Source organism: Macrotis lagotis, chromosome 7, assembly GCF_037893015.1.
Source record: "Macrotis lagotis isolate mMagLag1 chromosome 7, bilby.v1.9.chrom.fasta, whole genome shotgun sequence".
Lineage (NCBI taxonomy): Eukaryota > Metazoa > Chordata > Mammalia > Peramelemorphia > Peramelidae > Macrotis > Macrotis lagotis.
Genome location: NC_133664.1, coordinates 68827232 through 68848940, shown reverse-complemented (window position 1 = coordinate 68848940; position 21709 = coordinate 68827232). Strand labels below are relative to the sequence as shown.

The 21709-nt window shown below is 37.7% G+C and overlaps 1 protein-coding gene across 2 annotated transcripts in view; it reads right to left on the bottom strand.

Moving 5' to 3' along the window:
• Positions 1 to 2613: 2613 nt before the first annotated feature.
• Positions 2614 to 21709, bottom strand: part of MTPAP (mitochondrial poly(A) polymerase) — a 41500-nt gene continuing 22404 nt past the window's right edge. The window contains exon 10 of one of the 2 annotated variants that reach the window (XM_074193064.1): positions 2614 to 21171. In XM_074193064.1, coding sequence (XP_074049165.1) covers positions 20821 to 21171 — 351 coding nt within the window. In that variant the 3' untranslated portion in view covers positions 2614 to 20820. The remainder of the gene's footprint in view (positions 21172 to 21709) is intronic. The other variant, XM_074193065.1, reaches the window with a different exon arrangement.

Below are 21709 nucleotides of genomic sequence, written 5' to 3'. Positions count from 1 at the left end.
AGTTTGCTCAGCTATAAAATGAGCTACAGAAGGTAATGGTAGAGGGGCGGCTAGGTGGCGTAGTGGATAAAGCATCTGCCTTGGAGTCAGGAGTACCTGAGTTCAAATCCGGCCTCAGACACTTAATAATTACCTAGCTGTGTGGCCTTGGGCAAGTCACTTAACCCCATTGCCTTGCAAAAAAAAAAAGAAGAAGGTAATGGTAAACCTCTCTAGCTTCTCTACTGAGAAAACCCCAAATGAAGTTGAAAAGACTCAAATACGTTAAAAATGACTGGACAAAAATGCCTCCATGCCAATGTGTTTTCATAGTTACTGTTGCAAAGATTAATGGATTAAAACTATACTAATGAATTTATGTCTGAGAGGCAATGTGGTTCAAAAGAAAGATTTCTAGGTTTGGAGACAGAGTTGAACTCTGCCATTGACTACCTGTTTGAAGTTTGATAAGTTTTTAAATTTCTCTTGGCCTCAATACCCTCATCTATTAAATGAGGGGCTTGGACTGGGTGACTAATTTAATAAATCAATGATACTATGATCATTCACCTAGTCAATCAGTAAGCATTTAAGTCCTTCCTATATGATAGACACAGTGCTAAGCTATCAGGATACAAGAAAAGGCAAAAAATATGGTCCCTACTCTCAAGGAGTATACATTCTAATCTGGGCAAACAATAAAAAAATGAGGTACATAAAAGATGCATCCAAAGTAGATGGTGGTCAACAGAAAGGGGAAGGTATGAGGGACACTGAATCCTGTGAAAGCCAGGATCTGAGATGAAACCTGCAGGAGCCAGAGGGATGAGAAGGAGCATTCCAGGCAGAGGGACAGTCAGAGTGAAGGTCTAGAATCAAGAGGAGACCTGAAAATTGGCCAGTATACTGTGATCATTGAATGTGTGTGGAAAGGACTATGGTGTAAGAAGACTGGAAAGGTAGGAAGGAGCAAAAGCATAGAGTTGGAAGAGTCAAATGGCAGACTTTGTATCTGATGGAATAGGAAACTTCTAGAGATCATTGTGAGGAGCGGCGAGGGGAGAGGGTGACATGAGAGACCTTTATAGAGACTGTGGAGCATGGACTGGAGGAGGGAGAGACTTGGAGCAAGAATTGAGTTAATAAATTATTCCTGCATTTCAGGTACAAGATAATGTGAACCTGACTTCAAGTTACAACTATGTGGAGAAAAGAGGACGTATATGAGTTCGAGGCTTCCAGTTTGAGATATCCAAGAGGTAATTGTGAGATACATTACCACAGCTCATTGGACAGTTAGAGAAAGGTGGGTGAGCAACAAGGTCCATGACTAGACTCAATCTACAATCTCATCATAAACCACTTGGGGGCAATGTGACTTCAAGTACCCCAGCTCTCTGGTTTCCTTCAGTCAATCTCACATATGCACGTTTAGAATATCATCTGGGTCTCTGAGGAACCCATCTGGATCTCTACAAGTCTGTCCCCAATCTCTGCCTTTTCAGATCTTGTCCAGGTTCTAGCTTTCCCCTTTGACTCTAAAGCAAGGGATCTTAACTATTTTGTGTGTCAGTCTTGGGAAGCCCATGGACTCTTTCTAAGAATAACATTTTAAAAAGCATAAAATAGACAAGATTACAAAACAAGGCAATCAAGGCATGTTTCTATTCCAAGTTGCTGGACTCTAGGATAAAAATCCTTGGTCTAGGGATTAAACTGTAAAGTTCATTATCATATAAAATTCTATAAATTCACTCAGACTTTATTGCCTAAGATTCTTTACTCCTTAATGTCTTTTTTTTTCATTTTTTTAAATATCTACCATCTTCCAGACACTGTGATAAGTGCTGGGGATACAAAGAGAAGTAAAACTATCCCTGTTCTCAAGAAACTTAAAATCTAATGGAGGTAACAAGTAAACAAGTAAATACAAACAAGCTATTATTTTTCACTTTTGTCCTACTACATGTGACCCCATGGACTGTGTCTTGGACGAGTTACTGGAGTGGCTTGCCAATTCCGTCTCCTTGGCTCTCCATTTTACAGATGAGGAACTGAGACAAATATGGATTAAGTGACTTGCCCAAGGTCACACAGATATTATGGGACTGGATTTGAACTTGGGTCTCCCTGACTCCAGACCCAGTGCTCTATCCACTGTGCCACCTAGCTGCCTCATAAACAATCTATGTACAGGAAGAACAGAAAATAATCAACAGAAGGAAGGCACTAGAATTCAGAGTGGTTAGGAAAGGCCTCCTGTAGAAGCTGGGATTTTATAGCTGAAACTTCAAGAAAACCAGGGAAGCCAGAGAGATGAAGGAGGACATTCTAGTTATCTAGAGTCTAGATAGAGATGGAACACTGTATTCATGGAACAGCAAGGAAATCAGTGTCACTGGATCTTAGAGTATATATGCATGTGGCAGAGTAACAGGGAGTTATTGGATATAAAAAGAGAAGAAACATTTATTTTATATATGTGTGTGTATGTACATATAACTCAATATATATAACATAACAATTACCAAATAGCTGAACTTTTTAAAGATTTTATTTATTTTGAGTTTTACAATTATCCTCCAATCTTACTTCCCTCCCCCCCGCCCCCCACAGAAGGCAATTTGCCAGTTTTTACAATGTTTACATGATAGACATTGATCCAAATTGAATGTGATAAGAGAGAAGGAAGAAACAGAGTATAAGAGAAAGATTAGACAATAAGATATCAGCTTTTTTTCTAAACTAAAGGTAATAGTCTTTGGTCTTTGTTCAAACTCCACAGTTCTTTCTCTGGATTCAGATGGTATTCTCCATTGCAGACAGCCCCAGATTGTCCCTGATTGTTGCACTGATGGAATGAGCGAGTCCATCAAGGTTGATCATCACCCCCATGTTGCTGTTAGGGTGTACAGGGTTTTTCTGGTTCTGCTCACCTCAGTCAGCATCAGTTCATGCAAATCCTTCCAGGCTTCCCTGAATTCCCGTCCCTCCTGGTTTCTAATAGAACAATAACGTTCCATGACATACATATACTACAGTTTGCTAAACTATAACCCAATTGAAGGACATTTACATGATTTCCAATTCTTTGCCACACAAACAGGGCTGATATGAATATTTTTGTACAAGTGATATTTTTACCCTTTTTCATTGCCTCTTCGGGGTATAGACCCAGTAGTGGCATTGCTGGATCAAAGGGTATGCACATTTTTGTTGCCCTTTGGGCATAGTTCCAAATTTCTCTCCAGAAAGGTTGGAAGAGTTCACACAACCCTATCCTTTCCAGTAACATTGGCCAGTCTGAGAGGTGTGAAGTGTTACCTCAGAGACAGTTGTACTTTTCTAAGGGAAAAAAAACAATCTAAAATGTTTCACTTCTGTCAAGGGAGTAACTGCATAGATTACATCTATTAGGCCTCCCCCCCAGCCAATTCCAAGTCAAAAAGAGGGGAACAGGATAGTTTCACCTTACAGAGATGTTAGAGATGTCACCACTTCTGGTCAATTGCCAGATGAACTCTGGATTCTTATGATTACTAGGGGTTCTCCTGACATCATTATCATAAGCATCTCAGGTTCTAATGAAATCATGGTGTAAACCAATTAGGTCCAAAGGCAGCTAACAGTGTGTCTTCATCATGGTCTCTTCTATTAGCAGCCTATTAGCTTTATTTTAATGATTTTAACAATAATAGAAAAAGCAGTTCAAATCAAACTCTTTTCCATTTCAGTACCTTCCAGTTCGGAAAAATACAAAAGAATACTTAGGAGGAAAGTACCTGACTAAACAGGCATTCTGAATTGTCAAAGAGCTGATGCAATTAAAAAAAAACATGGTTGAATGATAAGGATTTGTTCTAAGAGACTTCCTTCCAACACCTCATCCTCTGCTCCTCTGGGCATTGATCTTGTGATTTTCAAAATGTCACCAAAGCAGTACATATGGGCTCAGCCTTGACTTGGCAAGGAATAAGAAGTATTATATCACCCAAAACTCAACACATGGTGCCCTGGTAGGGTACCAGGAACTGGAAACCCATAATGAAGAATAAACAGTCTCTGTGCTCTCCAGAAGTTTGAGTGTAAGTGGCTAAAGACCATTAAGAATGACTGGTCAATGAGAATAATGAGCCTGCCTCTACTCAAACTCTATACTGAGGCAGACCCACAGAATGACTTGAGGAAGCTACCACTTAGTCGGGCCCATAACTATTAAGTATTGTACATAGACCAAGTGACACAAAATTTGGCAAGATCTGAAGGCAGGAAACAAGCTCTTAAGTCAATGTCTTTTTAGTTAGACACATTCAGGTGGAGGGGGAGAGTCCATCAGGGTCTCACTGAGTAGGCATTCCCATTGTGTGCAATTGCTAAGAGGAGGCACAGCCAAATAGGAGCTTTCCGGTCCATCATGTTGTACCTGCTGACTAGGTGGTATATTCAATTGTTTCTATGTTAGCAAAGGACTTAAAATACTGACAACACCCTCTAAATTTTCAGCCCTTTAGTTCATTAAGATCCTTTACACAGGGGCAACTAGGTGACAAAGTGGATAGAGCACCAACCCTGAGTTCAAATTTGACCTCATACACTTAATACTTACTTAGCTATGTGACCTTAGACAAGTCCTTAATTCCGTTGCCAAGCAAAAAAAAAAATTAAATCAAAACAGAAAGATCCTTACACAGTGAGTGACAGCTTAGTATTCCTATTCAAAAGTAATATCATGGGGTCCAGAATAACTGAGGTTTCAGGACTGGCATCATGGGATTTGTAGTTCCCATGAATAAATATGCCCTCTCAAAATTGAGAGTCTATTTGGGACTGCTGACATTTTTGAGCAGAAAAGTCATTTCTTTGGAGAAGTCTTATTTGTCCTTTTTTCTCAAAGAGGACCGTAACCTCAGTCACCGGTCTCACTTTCTCCTCTGGAGCCCTCTGGGTCCAGTGACCAGATATGGATCAGGACAACTGGAGATGGCTTTGGATGCAGTGGGAGATCTTGGTCTGTTTAAGCTAAGGTCCTTCCCCAGGTCTCATTTTGACTGAGGCAGCTGCCCATTCAGTGATTAAGAAATGAGGCAAAGAATGGGCTTTTTAACCTAAACTTAGTCCAAAACAAATGTGAGGAAAAGTAGAATAAAGCCCTGGTGACAAAACTGGTAAGATGTCCAAGGAGTAGAAAGAAGCTTATAGCGTCTGGTTCTAGACGTAGTGGGTGACTGAGACAATTGACAATCAGGATAACAGAGCCCCAAGACGGAAACTTGCTAAGTACTTGGAATATAAATACAAAAATTTTAAAAATGGTAATACTTGCCCTCAAGGAGTTTATGTTGTATATAAGGGAAGACAACACATAAAATGAAGCTGAAAGGGAAGACAGGGGACCCGGACAAAGATATGAGCATAGTAGTGGAAGTATAGCCTGGAGAGCAATGAGAAACAGCTGCCTTGGCTTTCCCTGAGATTACTTCCAGCTCTCAAAGTTCTATCATTCTAAGGCTCCAAGGAAATCAAAAGACTTTACCTTTGTTCCTAACCAACCTGTGTGTGGAAAACAAGTTTTCCTTCTGAAATTATTGGGAGAAGGCTATGTTCAGATTAGAGTTCTGGTTTGGCTTATTATCAAATCATCTGAGCACAGATGAGAATAATTATCATTTTAATGAGCTGCAGAAAAAGCCCCATGAACTCACTGCTTCAAAGCCAGACAACATCATTAACTCTTCCTTTATGTTTGTAGGGAGTGCTCCAACCCTCCAGTAAATGTGATTTCTAACCCACAACTCCAATTCAGCCTGCTGGCTCAACTATGATTACATTGAAAAAATGAAGGCATAAGGAATGAAGGCTGGTACAAGAACTTCTCTTTGCTGTCTGGATTTCTTTAGGGTTCTGCATCTCTATGAGTCCTTCCATGACTAGAAAATCCAAACAACTGAAGAGAAGCCCCCTCATCATACTCACTAAAAGTAGGCTACCAGAATCTGAAGGGGTCTTTTCTGCTAGGTCCTCTTCCAGAGCTGCCAATGTTCAAAGTCACCCTAGGACTCTTCCTTCCTGCCTTGCTCTGGGCAAGTCTCTCTTTTTAAAAATTTTTTACTTATTTAAGGCAATGAGGTTAAGTGACTTGCCCAAGATCACTAGGCAATTATTGAGTGTCTGAGACCAGATTTGAACTCAGGTCCTCCTGAGGGGATAGAACATGGTGCTCTATCCCCTGCATCACCTAGCTGCGCTATCCCCTGCATCACCTAGCTGCTCCCATGGGCAAGTCTCTTAACCTACTTTTAGTTGTAGTTTTCTTATCTATAGGAAGGAAACATAACACCTAAAGTACCTCATAGGGCTGTTGTGAAGATCAAATAACATAAAGTGGGTAGCGTCCAAAGTGACAGTCTTATTTGTTTTGAGTTTATTCTTGTTAGTGAGAATAATGATAATAATAGCATTTATATAGAATAGTGCTTCAAGGCTTACCAAGTGCTTTTCAAACATTATCTCATTTCATCCTTGGAACAGCCCTAAAGGGAAGGTGCTACTATTATTCCAAATTTATAGATGAGGAAAGAGAGTGGTCAAGTAACTTGCCCAGGGTCACACAGTTAATAAGTATCTGAGGTTAGATTTGATCTCAGTTCTTACTGGCTGCAGATTTGTTCTACTACTTACTGCCTCATATATAGTAAGTATATAAAATAAGATATAGTAGTACTTTGGAGATGGAAGTGACCAACTTTAAAAGTTTAAAACATTTAAAACAATATATATCTTTTGTTTTTACATCTCCTTCATTTCTAAATAGAAATCAGAGTCATTCTTTGTCATAAGTATTTTTTTTTAAAAAAGAGGTTAAGTGGATAAAGCACCGGCCCTGGAGTCAGGAGTACCTGGGTTCAAATCCGGTCTCAGACACTTAATAATGACCTAGCCATGTGGCTTTGGGCAAGCTACTTAACCCCATCTGCCTTGCAAATCCTTAAAAAAAAAGGTTAAAAAATTAACTCAGTAAACTATCTAGACCAGCTGAATATGAATGTAAGCAGTATTACACATACATAGTCATCCCCACTCTGTAAAGAAGAGAGGGAGGTGCATCTCCTTAATACTGCTTCTCTGGCCTTCTTCCAGGTCCAGCTTAGTCACAGTAGTGTTGAATTTGATGTCTGATTTTTTTTTCTTTTCATTGCCTTTGCAATAGTCATTGTGTAGACTGTTTTCTGGTTTTGCTTACTTCATTCCCTCAACATCATTTTATGCTTCCCTTGCTTCTCTGAATTCTTTACATTCATCATTAGTTAGTACAGTAATATTCCATTACATTTGAGTCCCACAATTTGTTTACTCATCTTAAGCAACACAAATGCCCATAACTGAGTTTTTCAACTGTGCTTTTCAAAGGGTAATTTACCCAAGCTGGTATTAAGATTCTGACTTGTGAAGATTAAATGATATAATTGCTACAAAAAGTGCAAGCCTCAAAGTGCTTATATCATATTAGCTATTATTCTCTTTATTATTATTATTATTATTGGTATTGGTATTGGTATTAGTAATAATATTATTAACTAGAACCCTTAACCCGGACCTTCACTTGAGGCATGAAGCTGTCTTCCAACTACCTTCAGTATAACCCCCACTCTTCCTCAACTCCCTTTTAAACTTTCCAACTCATTAATTTGCCAAGGAGCAAGGGAGAAAAAGCTCCCAGACTACCTACGTCAAAGGGTAAAGTCATTCTTCCAGGCTTCAGTTCTTTTTCAGATCCTTTCTTTCATTGGCTAAATGGGGTGATCAGTCTTACCACCTTCCCCAACCTCATCTGAAATGCAGATTTAATTTTTGGAATATTAATATATCATAATCCACATGACTTTGGGGGAGAGGATTGTGACTGTTTTTCTGAACATTAATTCTGAATCTCAATACTAGGATAAGAGATCTGAATATTTATGAGGGAAGCCTATAGCACTGACTCATAAATTGTATTTATTATTTACTTATTTAGACTACTTAAGCTTATCACAGGGTGATCAACTTATCAAGGACTTTTCCCCAGCTTATAGAGGGGTTACTCTCTCCCTTTCAAGTCTCTGTATCCCCCCAACTCTGCCAAAAAACAACCATTCTCAATGGACTGAAGAATAAGTAATGTCTTCAAAAACAAGCAATGAATCAAAGCTATTAGCAGGGAGGGGGGATAAGATGCATGTGAATTAAAAATATGAAGTCAAATCCTTTCTCTTTAGTTTACTGAAGAATGTTCTCTGTGTCTTAGAGAACACCAAGAACAGATATTGAAAGAAAACTAAAATGTATTTTTGAAGCTTTCCTAAATTTATGGATTGATAAAATTTAAAGGATCTTGGAATCAAAAATTATGAAGTATCGCCTCCCCCCAAAAAGACTTTAAAAAAAAAGAGCAAAACAGATTGGAATTTAGGGCAGGCTATACTTATTTCCCCAAAATGAGTGGCTTAAAATATGTTTTCCCTTAAAACAAGCTACACATGTTTTATTCATCTTAATGAATATTTTAGGTTGGTGATGTATATATTTAATCAGAGTGGTCAAACTTTTCTCTTTCTAGAACACTAATATTGCCTAGATAATAGAAAATGCAAAAGACAAGAATTACTAATCATTTCTGAGTCCATGGAGTCAAATATTGTTAAAATTCATGTTTATTTTAAAGCCTAGAGAAGAAAAGTTGGCAGTGCTGCAGGGGAGCAAAGTGAATAGCATCATTTCAGCTTCCAATACTCCCTGAAATATTCAAGTCTTAGAATTAATGTCTCTGGCAATGAAGCTGGTAAAAATATGGAGCAAATTAAAAAATAGAATTGCAAATAAATCCATATAAAGATAGAAGCTTATTTCTCTCCCCATGGACACCAAGCTCCGACAGAGACAAAAGAAAATGTAGCAAAAAAAGAAACAAACAAAAAAATCCCAAACAAAACAGAAATAACTAACTTGATAAGTAATGTTGGAAAACCAAAGTTTTTTTCCACTGGCTATTTTGAAATAGATATTCATTAAAATTCCTTATTTGAAAATTAGATACCATGTTGCAATAGGTGTTGCAATAGGAACTAATTATAAAACTTCTTTCAAAACTGATACATCTCCCAGGATATATTCATGAGTAGTTTCAGCCCAGACATGAGTATTTTGGCTACCTCCACAGATATTTTGATCTCTCATCAGAGTTGGGAAAAAGAGCGAATTTTTAACATTTTAGGAAAACCATTATGGCACTTAAAAGACAGCTAGTCACACATGTATGAATTTAAAACTTTGAACTTGGCATGTACAAAGTACTCACGTAAAGCATGCGCAAGTTAGAAGTGAAGGTTGGCTATTACTAAAATCGGGAACCAGTAAGAACATCCCCAGAATGCTTGGTATATGTTATTTTTCCTTTCATAATGTGAGGATGTGGAAGTAAGACTAAACATGAAGTCAGGAAACCTGAGTTTGTAGACCCATGGGCAAATCATTGCAAAGTAGGTGGGGCAATAGATAAAGTGGCAGACTTGCTGACACAGTCCTGAATGGGAATCTTGTCTCAAACACTAATTAACTCTGTGACAGGTTACATAACCTCTGTCTGACTTATAAAATGGGGATGATGATAATGTTACAGACAGTTTTGGGGTATAGTGGATAGAGCACTGGACCTGAAGTGAGGAAGACCTAAGTTCAAATCTGACCTCAGATGCTTACTAGCTCTATGACCTTGGTCAAGTCACTTAACCCTGTTTGCCTCAGTTTCCTTAAGTGTAAAATGCACTGAAGAAGGAAATGGTAAACCATTCCTGTATCTCTGTCAAGGAAACACCAAATGAGGTCATAAATTATTAACACAAATGAAAAGCAACTGAACTATACAACTGAGTATCACAAGTCAAACACAACTGAAAAATAACTGAATACTTTCAATAGTATCTTCTTTGATAAAGTGTTATCATAGAGATCAAATAAGATACCATTCAAAGTGATTTGAAACTTTACAATTCTATGTCAATGCTAGGTAGGCATAATTATGAGTAAATATCTTAAGCCTCAGCTTTTCTCATCCGTAAAATGTAGAGGATAGTTTTGGATTTTGATTTGGACTTAGGGTTTCATTATTTGAGGAGGTGCCAGAGAGAAAATTCTCACTTACCAATGTTATTGTTCAGTAGTGTCTGACTTTTTGTGATCCCACTTGGGTTTTCTTGGCAAAGATACTAAAATGACTTGCCTTTTCTTTCTCTAGCTCATTTTACAGATGATGAAACTGAGGCAATCAGGGATTATTGGCTTGCCCAGGATTTCACAGTTCATAAAGGGTCTGAGGCTAGATTTGAACTCAGGAAGATGAGGCTTCCTGACCCCAAGCCCAGCACTCTATCCACCTAGCTATCCAAGCACCCTCTCAATATTTATATTATCCACCTCAAAGTCTTGCAATAATTTATGGGAAAATAATGTATAAAATATGTAATATATCAAATCACATATGGGAAATACTTTGTAAACATAAAGGACCATCTAGAGTTATAATCATTAGTTATGTTTTCAGAACACAGAGCCAAAGTGAAACTTAAAAGGGAGCAATGTGAGGTCTCAGAGAAGGACATAAGTCAGTGTTGCTAGTGTTAAGTGTGGACAGTAATTTGTTTGAAAATGTTCTGAGGTTTGCAGTGACCAGCAAAAGCTTGTGTGATAAGGCAACCCAAAAAAACAATGCAATTTTAAACACCAGTAAGAAAGGTATAAAGTCCAAGTCTAGGCAAATGATAGTTCTACTGTACTTAGAATACTGAGATCATCAGCACTAGGTACCACATACTAGGCAGGACACTAAGAATGGACAGTGGCCAGAGGACAGTCAGGATGACGATGATGGCACGTGAAGCTCATTCCACCTGAGGACTGGTCTGGGGAACTGGGGACATTTACCTTGAAGGATCTGATATTTGATCCACTTGATATTTAAAAACTTCCCAACCTGATCTCTTCCTTTCTTTCCAGACTTCTCTCCACATACTATGCATGTGATAGTTTCTCTTCCACAGAGCAAAGGTATCAGACTAATTCTATTAGCTGATACCTAGGGGCAGGGTTAGGAGTCATAAGCAGAAGTTATCAAGTTGATTTACTAAATTAGGAATGGACTGCCTCAATTAGTGGTGGGCTGTCCCTCACCAGAGGTCTTTAAGCAAAAGCTGGATGACTATTTTTGTTGTAGGGAGCCTTAAGGGACAGAGAGACCAGATGCCCTTAGTCCAAGTAATAAAGTGATAAAGGCCTGAACTAGATTGGAGATGAGGGTAGAAAAGAATGGATGTAGCTTCATTTAATCTCTTAAGAGAAACTAGCTTCCTTAAAAGCTGGGTTCAGCTCTCATCTATCTCTGGTGCTTAGATGTCCTTCCCCTTTAAAATTATTTTGCATATACTTTTATTTCCTATTTCCCAGGAGAATGAAAGTTCAAAGCTAAAGTCAAGGGTATCATTTTCCAACTCACTTAGGTTTACAATCTTGGGGTTATTCTTTACTTCTCAGTCATACTCACTCCATATATCTCTCTTTTCTGTCCCCTTCATTTATAGAGATTCCATATTTCAGGTCTTTAGACTACTGCAATAGCCTAATTGGATTTCAACTCTTTCTCCACCCCAATTCAAGCATCTCCCACACCAATTCAGCACTTAGAAGTAAAGATGATCTTCCTGAATCATAGGTATGCCCATGTTTGCTCCCCCAAGCACCCCACTAACTGTCTATAAAAGTTCCAGGATCTAATAAAAAGTCCTCCAGCTGGTATTTAAAAAAATCTTCCCAGCTTGGTCTCTTCCTATCTTTCCAGACTTCTTACACTTTACTTCTCTCCACATACTATTAACTAGCTATTCTTGCTGATTTTCTCTCAAGATGCTTTCTCTCCCAACCCACACACACAGTTGCACTGACTGCCCCTGGGTTTTTTTTAAGCCTTAGCTCACCTTCTGCAGGTAAGAAGTATGTATTAAGGACTTGTCATGTGCCTGACAGGCATTTTGCTACTAGCTACAAAGGAAAGTAAAAACAGTCCCTACCCTCAGGAAGCATATAGTCTAAAGGGAGACAATATATTAACAATTTGTCATACATAAACATATGTATTATACATATACAATAAACAAGTTATTGATAAATAATTTCAAAAGATAGAAAACAACACTTAAAGGGAATTGGAAGGGGTGGCTAGGTGGTGCAGTGGATAAAGCACCGGCCCTGGAGTCAGGAGTACCTGGGTTCAAATCCAGTCTCAGACACTTAATAATTACCTAGCTGTGTGGCCTTGGGCAAGCCACTTAACCCCATTTGCCTTGCAAAAACCTAAAAAAAAAAAGGGAATTGGAAAAATTTCTTGAAGAAATTTCATCATGGGATAAAAATTTAGTTTTTTAGGACAATAGGATTTTAATTGAGACATCAGAAGCCAGTGTGCACAGATGGGGAAGGAGAGAACTACAAAAGTTTATTTCCTTTGCTTCCACCATAGTCATTTCTCTCTAAGACAAGGATCTGCAGATAGATTCAGGGGGTCCCTGAATTTTTTCCCAAAATTCTGATAAGCACATTTCAGTGATTTCCTCTGTAATATTGCTTTTTTTAAAGACATGAAAAAAAAACCTAAAAAAGACATCATGAAAAGGTTTCATGGGTTTTAGCAGACTGCAAAGAGTTCATGACAAAAATGGTTAAGAACCCCCTATTTATACTGTAAATGGCTTGCAAGTAGATGGTTAGTGAACATGAGGTGGTGGAGATTGAGTTTTTGCCTTTCTTTGTACTCCCCATGTGTGGCACATATGGTTTGTTTTTAAAGGGAATCAATGACATTATAGGGCGATATCAGGACTCATTTGTGAACTGAAGTGAGGCACAGTTGCACCAAGTTATTGGCCTTACTCTCTCTTCCAGTTATCACACTCCAGTAGCAAGACAAAAGTCAAGATGACTGAAAGGCAATGGCCCGGATGCAGTGGATGATCTCAGAATCTTTGATTTAAGACCAGACTCCAAGTATTCCCTCCACCACACCTACTTCAACTGCCTTCTTGGCTATTGGAACAAATTGTTCTCATTTCCTCATTCCACATGTTTGAGGGAGTCATCCTCTTAACTCACCAATGGGTTTGAGGCCCATCGGTTACCCTTAATCTGGTTTAGTCTGCCGGAGACAGCTGCTTCTTCACAAGAATGTGCCTGCTACAGGTCAGAGCTGGGTGAAAAGTGAACACCAAAGGTGAATGAACAGTCCTGAAAAGGCCTTGGCAAGCCCTCCTTCCAAGTGCTAGTGCTCCCTGAACATCCCATACACCCCACAAATTGGCCGAGTAGGTTCTTTAATAAACTATTGTTGGCTGATGTTTTTGTAGCAAAGTCTCTTGAACATAGTAGGAAATTAATAAATGCTTCCTGAATTGAGCTGATAATAGAAATCATCTGTAAAGAGAGCAGCTGAAACTGATGGGATGCTATCTAAAAAATTTACTTATATGGAAATCTCATTCCCTACTGAGAGGGTAAAAATGAAACAGTCCAGTACCTACTGTAACACTAACCATTTCTTGGGAATTGGGGGGGGGGGGTGAGCAAAAGTAGAACTGAACATGGTGCTTATCTTTATATTAAATTATAATTTAAGAAAAATCACTTTGCATTACTAATGTGTTCTCCAGCAGAGGAGGCTACCACCAAAGCCTATAAAATCTCATGTAGATTCATTCATTCTCACCATCCACTGCAGCAGGGTTCAGCAATCATGGAAATCAAGGAGATCCTAAGAGAGTAAATTATGACTTCTCACCTCTTGCTTCATCTCTAAATTTAACTAATGTTCAAAGGAATGGAAGAGCTTTTTGGCCTGACCCAAATATCTATTTCACAAAAGCTTGATGATGAGGAAAGAAGCAAAGAGAAGTGTCTAAAAGAACAGAACAAATGTAAGAATTTGATCAGTGACACTATACTGCTATAGAAATTAATACAAAACCAATATGACAAGTTTCAAATTTTATAAGATTCATCCAGAAAAGGGGCGATTAGGTGGCACAGTGGATAAAGGACCAACGCTGGAGTCAGGAGTACCTGAGTTCAAATCGGCCTCAGACACTTAATAATTACCTAGCTGTGTGGCCTTGGGCAAGCCACTTAACCCCCCACTGCCTTGCAAAAACTAAAAAAAAAAAAAAAGAAAAAAAAGATTCATCCAGAAAAATTAAACTTAAAATTCTTATTTTCATTTCATAATCTACTGTTCACTTTTAAGAGTCAGCACAATGTAGTGATACAGACTAAAACAATAGTAGCACCTCTCTGGCTTTGGCATTTCCTAGCCATGGGAACTAAGGAAGTTAATTTTCTCCATGGATAAAATGAAGATAATAAATACTACCTCTTCTGCCTACTTCAAATTTAGGGACCTGAGAAGCAATGTATAAGAAAGAATAGTAAATAAGAAAGAGCAAAGAATAAGAAAGTACTTTATAATTTTTAGTGATATACAAATATAGCAGTTTTAGGAATGGAGTAAACAAAGTAACAGGCAACTGAAATTATCTTAAACATCAAGGCTTCTACCCCTGTTCATGGTTATTTCCCTATATTTATACAATTTATACAATAAATGCAATAATGCATTTGGAATTTGAGAGCAAAGGAGATAAAAATGCATTTTACAAACCTTAAAAGTGCTATTATTAATCAAATTTATATTTATTCAATAGGCCAAATTAGTTTATGACTATTTTTCATACATAGTATACCATGCTTTTAGTTTCAGCTTATTATTTATACTTCCCTAATTAAAAAGAAGTCTCAGCAACCTCAGGAAATCATGAGTTCTGCCTCACTAGGAGATTTCAAGTAAAGTCTGAATAATCACAATTTAGTTATTGGATGGAGGGTTCCTGCTTTTTGCCATGCTCCAAGGCCATCATCAAGCAGAGCAATCACAATGGGGAAAGAGCTCACCTTCATTGTCACCAACTACTGACCAAATGCCTCAAGTAAGTCCAAAGCATCCATGGGAATGGCAGCACCATCCAGACCATCAGCTCTGCTTCCATCCTAGCTGCAGAGCAGGAGCTATGAAGATTAAGGCTGGCAATTGCTTCTACGGGTGCTTCTGCCACAACCACTGAAGACTCAAGAGAAAGTTTTTGTCACCAGAATCCTTTAATGTCAGAAAATATGATTTTCTCTGTGGAAATGACAACTTAAAAGAGGCAATTTTAGCTGCACCCAAAGGGACTTTTCCATCTGACTTGCTTCTATCCCATTAGAATAACTCCATGAGAAGAGGGATGTCTGAGTTCTCCAGATGTGGTATCCCCGGAGCTTAGAGCACATCATAAGCACTTTTGCTTTTTTCTTTCAATCATTCTCTCAGGTAGGTCCTGAGGACCTCTGAGATATCTTGCAACTCTGAGATTCAGAGAAAAAGCATTGTCATGAAAGGAAAAATAAATATTTTAAGGGTTGGACCTTAGATTCCACCAGTTTAGTCAAAAAAGGTAGACATACAGGGGGGCAGCTAGATGGTACAGTGGATAGAGCATTGGTCCTCAAGTCAGAAGAACCTGAGTTCAAATCCAGCCTCAAACACGTGATATTTAGCAGCTGTGTAATCTTACAAAGCAAGAGACTTAAGACCATTTGTCCCACAACCCCCCTCCCCCAGCAAAAGGTAAGACATATAGAACAAGGGTTTATGAGCACAGGGCCTCTCACCCAAAATGTACTTACTGAGAGTTATTTGACAGTTTTGTTTTGAGGAATCATGTTAAAAATAGGGACAAGAATACATTTCTTAATAATTTGTGGCAATATTACATCCTTAATTGTACAAACATTATAAAGGTTTCACTGAGAATAGACATTTTCTGGAAATTTTTCCATGGGAATTCCTGAGCAGGAATGTAATGATATTCACCTGGAATTTAGATCTTCAAGTAATATAATGCAGCTTGCAAACTAAAATATGGCTATCGGGAACTTCTGAAAATATTCCTAATATCACAAGAAAAAAATTTGGATATTCCAAGTCTATGGCCATTCCCTGCTGTGTAAACACTACAGACTCATCTAACTTTATAGAAGATTATATGAAAGCCATGACCTGATACTTCTTGTTAAAAACCTTACATTCATTTCATATTAAATACTAAAAATCTGAATCCTTCTGATGCATTTAGGAATTTGTTTCTGATGGAGCAGGTAGATAAAGTGCAGGGTCTAAGGTCAAGAAGACCCAAGTACAAATAAAGCCTTAGATGCTTTTACCAGAAATGAGACTCTGGGTAGGTCACATAATCTTGTTTGCCTTAGTTCTATAAAATGACCTGGAGAAAAAAATGGCAAACTACTTCAGTATCTTTGCCAAGAAAACCTCAAATGGTGCCATGGAGAGCAAGACATGACAGAAAAAAATGACAATAACCACCCAAGGCAACCAGTTTTTAAAAAGGGAATCCAGAAACCCAATCCACTCTAGACCCAGGCATCGTACTCCTCTTCCTAAGGATCACTCTCTGCCTCATCTCTTACCTATTTCTGAATGGGGGATGCTTAAGTCAAAATGAGACATGTTAAAGACCTACTCTCTGCCACTTTTGCTCCTGTACATATTATCCCCTCCAACAAACTATCTCCTCTGGCATCTCCCCTTTCTTTTATTTTCCATTTCTGTCTAGTGGCTCATTACTTATTGTATACAAATATGCCCATGTCTCCTCCTTCCTCAGAAAAACTTCACCTGATCCTTCCACTTCACCATTATCCTAGATCTTTTCTGTCCTTTATGGCTAAACGTCTTGAAAAGGCCATCAACAATAGGTGCCTCCACTTTCTCCTTGATGTCTTCTTAAATCCTTTATAATCCCACTTCTGATCTAACCATTTCACTGATTCTCCAAAGTTTCCAATGATTTCTTAGTTGACAAATCCAATGTTCACCCTTCTTTAATCTCCACAACACATAACAATTTCTGAAATCCAAGTTCTCTCAACATTGAGTGTATTGAAAACATTTCTCCATTTAAATTTGAGCTAAGGGATAGACTTGTTAAGAGATGCTGAGGAAATGGTATCAACAAGACTTGTTAACTAAGTGGATTTGGAGGGATGGGGTGGTAGATAGGGCATCAAATATGAATGAGTGGAGAGTTGAGAATGACTCCTGGATTGAAATTCTGGAGGACTAGAATGGTGATCCTTTCCACAGAAATAAGGAGGTGCTTTGAGAAGGAAGATAATGAGTTCTATTTTAGAAATGACTTTGAGATGAAGATGGGACACCTAGATTGAAATACATAGTAAGCATTAGATTCCAGATTGAACCCAGGAGAATTCCACAATTTGTAAATTTAATAGTCTTCAAGAGTAAAGTCTTTAAGAGTCTTCAAGGGTCTGGCTCAATGAGAGATTAAGGGCTTTATGCTAGGTCAAATAGTAAATGTCAGAAGCAGGATTTGAAACCAGTCCCCTAAGACGAACCCTGGTCCTCTATCTACCATACCATACCCCTTGATTTTTATGTTACTTCATGAAAATCAAAGCAGATGAAAGTTACAGAATAAAATGGCAAAAACAACAGTAATGTTTATTAATTAAGAAAATCAGAGGAAAAGCATTTTTTTCTCTATGAATTATTCTTTTGCCATTATAGCTACTTACTATAAGCTGGAATAGGAAATAAAGAATACATACTATTATATGGTTGACAGATATTCTATGATTTAAATAACTCCCTGATTTAAGATAAGCAATCCCAAACATTACTAAATAGAAAAGACAGATTAAGAAGAAATAGTCAAAGTTGTCCTATTAACTAAAAAATAGATAATACACAAGGGACCTAACATCAAGGATTTAACAAGAATATATCAAATGTAAGCTTTCATTAGTCAAAGCAACACATACTCAAACACATCTTTTAGAAAATTTTAGTTAAGATTTTTGCTTTCAAAACAATCGGATAAACCCAAACAGTCTAGCTATTGGGATAAAAACTCTCTGATAAAAACTGCTGGAAAAATTGGAAGTTAGTATGGAAGAAACTTAGATTAGACCAACACCTAACACCCTTTGCCAAAATAAGATCCAAATGGATACAGGATTTAGACATAAAAAACAATACTATAAGCAAATTAGAAGATCAAGGAATAGTTTACCTGTCAGATCTATGGCAAGGGGAGAAGTTTATGACTAAGGAAGTTGGAGAATATCACCAAAAACCAACTAGATGATTTCGATTACAATAAATTAAAAAGCTTTTGCACAGATAAAACCACTGTAACCAAGATCAAAAGAAATGTAGTAAATTGGGAAACAATCTTTACAGCTAATGATTCTGACAAAGGACTCATTTCTAAAATATACAGAGAACTGAGTCATATTTTTAAAACAAAAAGTCATTCCCCAATTCACAAATGGTCAAAGGATATGCAAAGGCAATTTACAGATGAAGAGATCAAAGCAATCCATAGCCATATGAAAAATTGCTCTAAATCATTATTAGATAAATGCAAATTAAAGCTCCTCTGAGGTACCACCTCACACCTCTCAGATTGGCCAATATGACCAGAAAGGATAATGATCATTGTTGGAAGGGTTGTGGGAAATCTGGGACATTAATACACTGTTGGTGGAGCTGTGAACTCATCCAACCTTTCTGGAGAGAAATTTGGAACTATGCCCAAAGGACAACAATGAGCATACCCTTTGACCCAGTAATACCACTCCTGGGTCTATACCCTGAAGAGATGATGAAAAAGGGTAAAAACATTACTTGTACAAAAATATTTATAGCAGCCCTGTTTGTGGTGGCAAAGAATTGGAAATCATGTAAATGTCCTTCAGTTGGGGAATGGCTTAGCAAACTCTGGTATGTGTATGTCATGGAACACTATTGTTCTATTAGAAACCAGGAGGGACAGGATTTCAGGGAAGCCTAGAGGGATTTGCATGAACTGATGCTGAGTGAGATGAGCAGAACCAGAAAAACACTGTACACCCTAACAGCAACATGGGGGTGATGATCAACCTTGAAGGACTTGCTCATTCCATCAGTGCAACAATCAGGAACAATTTTGGGCTGTCTGCAAAGGAGAGTGCCATCTGTATCCAGATAAGGAGATGTGGAGTTTGAACAAAGTTTAAGGACTATTCCCTTTAATTTAGGAAAAAAACAGATATATTATGGTCTGATCTTGTTATCTCTTAGACTTCTTGTCTCTTCCTTAAGGATATGATTTCTCTCTCATCACACTCAATTTGGATCAATGTACAACATGGAAACAAAGACTGACAGATTGCTTTTTGTGGGGGGTGGGGGGAGGGAAGTAAGATGGGGGAAATTGTAAAACTCAAATAATATCTTTAATAAAAAAAAAGAAAATAAATTCAAACAAATAAAATAAACAAATGAACGAATAAATAAATAAATAGATAGATAGATAGATAGATTCTGGGGTGGGGGGGATCGGTAAGGTTTCAGCAACAATTATCAGCCTAGCTGAATACCCCTAAACTAAACAGAGGACTAGAAAACTTAACGGCTCTATCTACATAAAAATAATTTTGCTATTCATTCGTTCTTTTTAAATTCATGAGATCAAATAGCCAGTTGTATGCAACTATTGTGGACAGATTGTTTTCCCCCTTTCACAGCAATTTGTTAGTGTGTTTGTGCTCTCTCCCTGGTAGAACTTATTCTCTTGCTCACAATTTAGATGAAAAGATACTTACAATACATTTAGAAAGTTGAAAGAAGTTGGATTTCAGGAACTGTTATAAACTATAGAGAGATTAAAAAAGAGTGACCATGGGGTGGCTAGGTGGCGCAGTGGATAGAGGGCTGGCCCTGGAGTCAGGAGTACCTGAGTTCAAATCTGGCCTCAAACACTTAATAATTACCTAGCTGTGTGGCCTTGGGCAAGCCACTTAACCCCATTTGCCTTGCAAAAACCTAAAAAAAAAAGAGTGACCATGATTCTACAGGGAATTGCCATAGGAACTGCATTTTTAAATACTTGACTTTCAACAAAAGCTTTCTCAAAAGCAAACAGAAAAGAATACATTATTGGGGTTGAGTTTTATTTTTTGATTCTGCAAAGGAAGAGCCGGTAAGATAGTATCATAATTTGAAAAATATTAGTAACAATATATCAAAAAAATTATACTTGGGTTGAGAATACCTATAATGTCTGAATAATTTATTATTCTCTTTATTCCCCACTCATCTATTCATTCCTTAACATAGAAAAGCAGCATCCATCTGTTTTGTTTCATTTTTAAAGTAATTAATAGTATTCTTAACATGAAAAATACTTTATTAAATTTTACCAATCCTAACAAATGCTTTATTGCCTTTAAGGTGTCATGTATAATAAATATAGCCATGAACATGATTAGAAGCCATAATGTTGAAAATAAGTCTCAATCAATAAGACTGATGGCACTGTAGTCAATGAATTGCTTTTTAAGTTGTGATTTTACTAAAAGAAGGTGGTACCATCTCTCTGTCATCCATTTGTTTTCTTATTCCCCAGCCTTTTTTGACTTTTGTCATTTTGATTCATTCCATAAACAGTACCTGACTTTGGCCTCCAGCAGCTGAGAGAGAAGGCCAGGTCTAGATGCTCCAAGGCAGACACACTGAGCTGAGGCAGATGCAAAGAATAAACCAAAGCTGAAACTTGTGGAAGGCTGGGGTCAGTTTTCCCACTGTATTTCAAGTACATTTTTATTGGATATAATCAATTCCTAAACAAAAGGAAATGGGCCTCAGGACTAAGGACTACTAGTTCTTTTCTCCCTAGTAGCTGTGGGATGTTTTGAGGAATCAGCCTTTATAGACTCTAACAATTTTCTGACTGCTTCACTTGTTGATCCTCTCCCTGGCTTCTTGGCTTTGGATTTATTTGATACAGATGGTAGCAGCAAGGCTGCCAGCCCCCAAGGGTGGTTACTTGATTTTGAAGATTGACCTTTGTCCTCTTGTAAAATCCAAGCACTTTCTCTGGCCAGATGTACAAATCTTTCCAGCTGACTTTCATTAACATTTCTGCTGATGTTAAGGGTAGGTTCAAAGGGATTCTGAATGTGTACAGGAGAAGAGTCAGGCTTGGTTTCTTCCTTTCCCTATAAAATTATTTTTTAAAAGAAAAAAATACATATATAAAGTATTTAAAAACAAGAAGACTCTGATTATCTTAATAAATACAGTAATAGTGATGCCAGATTCCAATGACTGTCATATTGAATGTAGAATTAATAGGGGCAGTTAGGTCATATGGTGGATAGAGCACTGGTTCCGGAGTCAGAAGAACCTGGCCCTAAACTCTTTTCACTTAATAGTTGTGTGACCCTGGGCAAGTCACTTAACCCTGTTGCCTTGCAAAAAGAAATGTAGGATTTATTGCATTAGGGTAAATTACTAAATGCACAAAAACCTTACAGTGTTCTAGAAATTCTCTTTATATGCTTCTTTGGGGGATAGGAAATTATACTTATGAGATTATATCAGTACAGGTAGTTCAAGGATTCAATGAGTAAGGAATTTACAAAAATTATAACAAGCTGCCTGGCATGCTACAATTGAGAAGGAAGAAAAGAAAGGTAGAACAGAAGATAACATTCTTGCTAATAGGCCAAAAAAAATATATCTATGAAGGATACT